The following is a 4,518-nucleotide window of genomic DNA, read 5'->3' on the forward strand; positions in this document are numbered from 1 at the left end:
AATTGCCAAACCTCCGTCGCCAGACCCCCCCTCTAAGAACAAATGCCCCAGAGATTTAGTATGCGGTATTAAGCAATAGGAACACTTTGAGGGCAACTGAAAGTCGTATGATGCTAGGATGTCATCCAAGGAGAGGCGATTCCGTAGTAGCCGAAGAACAAAGAAGGACACCTTCAGTGGAACGCTTGGATGCCATGCTTGACGATACAGAAAAGAGGATGGCTTACACTCGCGGAGCTCACTGTATGCCGATGCCAGCGAAAATTGACCCGAAGTTGATGCAGTCCATACCATTCTATCTGGAGAATCCCCGTTTGGGCTAACCACTGCCAAGACTTGTTGCACCATGTCGGCTGGCAGAAACTCCGCAAGCCTCCCCGGGATCCACTCCCCATTTTCCATAACATGCTGAAATGAGACTCCCTCCTGGACCTACACGTGGAGATGGAAGGCCCCGTGTCCCGTCCAATTATCACACCAGAAGTTGCATTGACCCGCGGAGAGTCTCCAACCAATCAACAGGTCCGCCAAACTCCTAATGTCCAGCATCCGTCTCCAAGTTGCTGATCCCAATGAAGATATGGAGACTTGACAAGGATGAAGCCCCTGACAATATTTCACATGCATGAATCTTGCCCACAAGGAAAGTCCACACTTGAAATTCCATCAGAGCTTGCAGGAGAAGGCTCTATAAGTATCACTAATCGACCGAAACCCCGCCCCAAGGCTCTATAAGTATCACTAATGTCCAGCATCCGTCTCCAAGTTGCTGATCCCAATGAAGATATGGAGACTTGACAAGGATGAAGCCCCTGACAATATTTCACATGCATGAATCTTGCCCACAAGGAAAGTCCACACTTGAAATTCCATCAGAGCTTGCAGGAGAAGGCTCTATAAGTATCACTAATCGACCGAAACCCCGCCCCACCCTCCTCAGTGGGATAACATAAGTCCTTCCACTTAAGCCAGTGAAATTTATTGGAAGCCCGGCTTGATCCCCAAAGGAAGTTCGCACAATCTCTCTCAAACAACTTGAAAACTCCCTTTGGCATCACGCCCAACCCCAAGAGGTGAATCGGGATGCTATACAGAATATGTTTAATCAGCACAATCTTCCCCCTAAACGATAAAAGCCATGACTTCCAAGACAGTACCTTGTCAAGCACCTTCACAGGTCAGAGTAGTAACTCACCTTGCGCGACCAACAAATAACGGAGCTCCTAGATAACGAATCGGGAACTCTTTCTTCTGAAATCCGGTGATCCGTTCAATGACCACTTGCCTAGGGTTGGAGAATCGAGGGTGGACTAAGTATCCACTTTTCTGCACGTTAACCAGTTGTCCTGAATCATGCTGGTAGCACTCCAGTATCTGCATGACTCTCTTCAGTGAGGCCGCACCCCCATTAGCAAAAATGATGACATCATCTGCAAACGCCAAATGAGTGATAAGGGAGCAGTGCCTAGGTACCTTAAACGCCGTGAAACTGGGTTGATTGACAAGAGAATTCAATCCTCGGGAAAAAACCTCCGACCCAATAATGAATAATATCGGCGATAATGGATCCCCCTGACGTAAGCCCCTAGAGGATTTAAAGAAACCATAGGGCACGCCATTGATAATCACGAAAAATCAAACGTTGGAAATCAACCTCCACACCATGTCGATGAACCTTTCGCCAAAGTCAAACCGTCTCAACACGACGATAAGAAATCCCTAAGAGACCCTATCATACGTCTTAACCATATCTAGCTTAAGTGCTAGGTTGCCACCCCTACACTTCTTTCCCATTTCGGACATTAGCTCCTGAGCAAGCAAATAGTTATCTGAAATAAACCAACCTTGGACAAAACCACTTTGCTGCTCGAGAGATGATACGGGGCAAGACACCCGAGAGTCGCCCCACCAAAATACAAGAGATCACCTTATTAAGAAAGTTACAGACACTAATAGGCCGAAACTGCGTAAAGTCATTAGGGTTCATAGTCTTGGGCAGAAGAACAATAGACGTCGCTGTGACGAATCGAGATAACTTCGCACCACAGAAGAAGCACACAACTGCCCTATAAACATGCTGAGCCACTACCTCCCAGGCAACTACAAAGAATTGTCCAGTGAAACCATCTGGTCCAGCCGCACTATCATCATCCATCTCAAAGATCACCTTTCGCACCTCTTCGAAGGAAGGGACCTCCTCCAATCTAGTATTATCAATATCAGAACTCAAATTAGGAATAACATGGAGCAGTTGATAATCGGTTATAGGATCGGTCGTGAATAAGTTACTAAAGTACCCGACAGCTTCCTTCTCTATCTCTGCCTCATCCGTCACCCATTCCCCCCGAGAATCCCGAATGCTGTGAATAAAGGCTTGGAACCGCCGCTGTTTGACTATCGAAGGAAAAGATCTCGAATTATCTTCACCGTGCTAGAGCCACTTGATCCTAGCCTTTTGTCTCCAAAAAATCTCTTCAATTGCTAACTGCTTATTCAAGTGGCTTTGAGCTCGTTGTAGCTCAGTATGGGTCTCGACGGATAGATCAGATTGGACCCTGAGTTCAGCTGCCGCCACCGCAGCTTCCCCCTTTATAACATTCTCAAATACATTTCCAAACATCTCCTTATTCCACAGATGAAGTGCACGAGATACATTCCTTAATTTTGTCCACACCACATAGAAAAGTGACCTGGTCGCCTCTTTTTGCCATGCCAACCTGACCACATCAAGAAAACCCCTTCTGGAAGGCCAAATATTCAAGAAGCGGAATGAGTCACTCGTAATGTTGGTCGTAGGGGTGAAGGATATCAGGAGAGGGGCGTGATCTGACGGTGCGCGAACTACATGTGAGACTGAGACTGACAAGGAAAAATCCAAGCAGGCCAGATTAATCAACATTCTGTCCAGACGTTTTCAAATTCGTGCTCTCCCGAACCTATTATTACACTAGGTGAATGTAGGACTAGTGAAACCTGCATCAAACACCTCTCCATTGTATATAAAGCGGGATAACTTTAACTCCTCTGCCGGCTGAAAATGCCGTCCCCCTCTCTTTTCATTCGCCGATAAAATAAGATTAAAATCTCTCACCACATACCAAGGCCCTTGCCTTGGCTTGTCTGGCAACAAACCCTCCCAGAGCCTTTCTCGTTCAGCCAACTGGCATTTTACATGAGCAAAGGAAACAAGAACCTCAGTAGGAAACCGAGGATGTCCCAAGAGCAAGGACATATGCTGATCCGATTCTCCAATAACCCGACCAGCAAAGGGGGCCAAAAGAAAACCCAGACCTCCCCTAACGAATTGCACACTACAGACTTGAAACTTAACCAAATACGAATCGACTCAACTTCAGCAAAAGGTAACTTGGGCTCGCAAATCCCCACTACTACTAACTTATGCATGCAAACTAATTTCTTAAGTCTCCTAAGGTTTGGAGGCTTGGAGATCCCCCGAATATTCCAAAAACATGCATTAATCATGAAGTAAAATCTGGAAAGAAGTTAAAGTTTTGTTGGACACCGACCTGAGTTCTCTGTCCAAAGGGAATTTGGCTCGGACACCTCGCCCTCTAACTCGCTGGCCACCTTGCTCTAGGAGAGCAACCTGATCAAGATGAAGTGTCTCCATAACACCATGCACTCATTCCCCTCCGCTGAATCTCCCACTGTATCTTTGCGGCGATAACGAGCCAGCACAAGTAATATTATTCGAAGATGAACCAGTTGGTACCTCATCAACCTCCTCCTCCCCAATCGCTGCCGAACGACCTCCCCCTGGGAACGTATCACCCTCATCACCAGCCATGGAGACATCTTCATCCGCAACCCGCGCGGCCAACTCGTTGATGATTGGGTTTGCTGCAACATGAGTTGCGCTCTCGACCACCGCGGACGCTGCCACCCTCACTTCAGCTCCTTGCTGCACCCCTTCCCCCTTCTCCTGGCGCTGTGTGACAAGCCCAGCGCCCCTGGCGACGTCCAAGTTGTCCACCTCGCCCACAACAAGATGCTCTACTCCTGCCCCCAATTGTCCAGAATCCACACCAGCGTCACCAGATACGTGCCCTGCCTCTAACCTGCTAGCACCACCTGCACTAGGTTGCTCCACCCACCATGAACTGGTTCAGCCCCTGCAACACCCGTGAGAGCAGCGGCTTCGCCACCCTCCAAGCCTACTGCCTGGTCATTACCCTCCCGCGAAGGTCGCGCAGCTAGTTGGGTGTCCATCCTTGGCACCACCTTCATCTCACGTAATTGAGGATATTTAATGCGGCATCCCGACTGCTCATGACCCTGACGATAACAATGGGTACAATATTGCGGCAAATTTTCAGGATTAAGAGGCTGCCAAAAGCTATGGCCTTCCCCTAGCTGGATCCACACACGTGATGGCAAGTCCTTCAGAAGGTCTATCTCAACACAAACCCGAGCAACGCTGGGTCTGGACAGCGCAGTAGTTGCAGAGTCAATGAACAAAGGCCGGCCTAGACAAGATACTATTTGAAACAAGCACTG

The 4,518-nt window shown here is 48.2% G+C and overlaps 1 protein-coding gene across 1 annotated transcript; it reads right to left on the bottom strand.

Moving 5' to 3' along the window:
* Nucleotides 1-515: 515 nt before the first annotated feature.
* Nucleotides 516-3,232, bottom strand: LOC140036355 (uncharacterized). The gene is made up of 6 exons (XM_072077728.1): nt 2,974-3,232; nt 2,487-2,859; nt 1,928-2,204; nt 1,739-1,809; nt 1,196-1,585; nt 516-606 (listed from the first exon to the last, which is right to left on the bottom strand). The coding sequence occupies exons 1-6, from the start codon at nt 3,230-3,232 to the stop codon at nt 516-518; spliced, it is 1,461 nt and encodes a 486-aa protein (XP_071933829.1).
* Between the last annotated feature and the right edge of the window lie 1,286 nt (nt 3,233-4,518).

Source organism: Coffea arabica, chromosome 2e (assembly GCF_036785885.1).
Source record: "Coffea arabica cultivar ET-39 chromosome 2e, Coffea Arabica ET-39 HiFi, whole genome shotgun sequence".
NCBI lineage: Eukaryota > Viridiplantae > Streptophyta > Magnoliopsida > Gentianales > Rubiaceae > Coffea > Coffea arabica.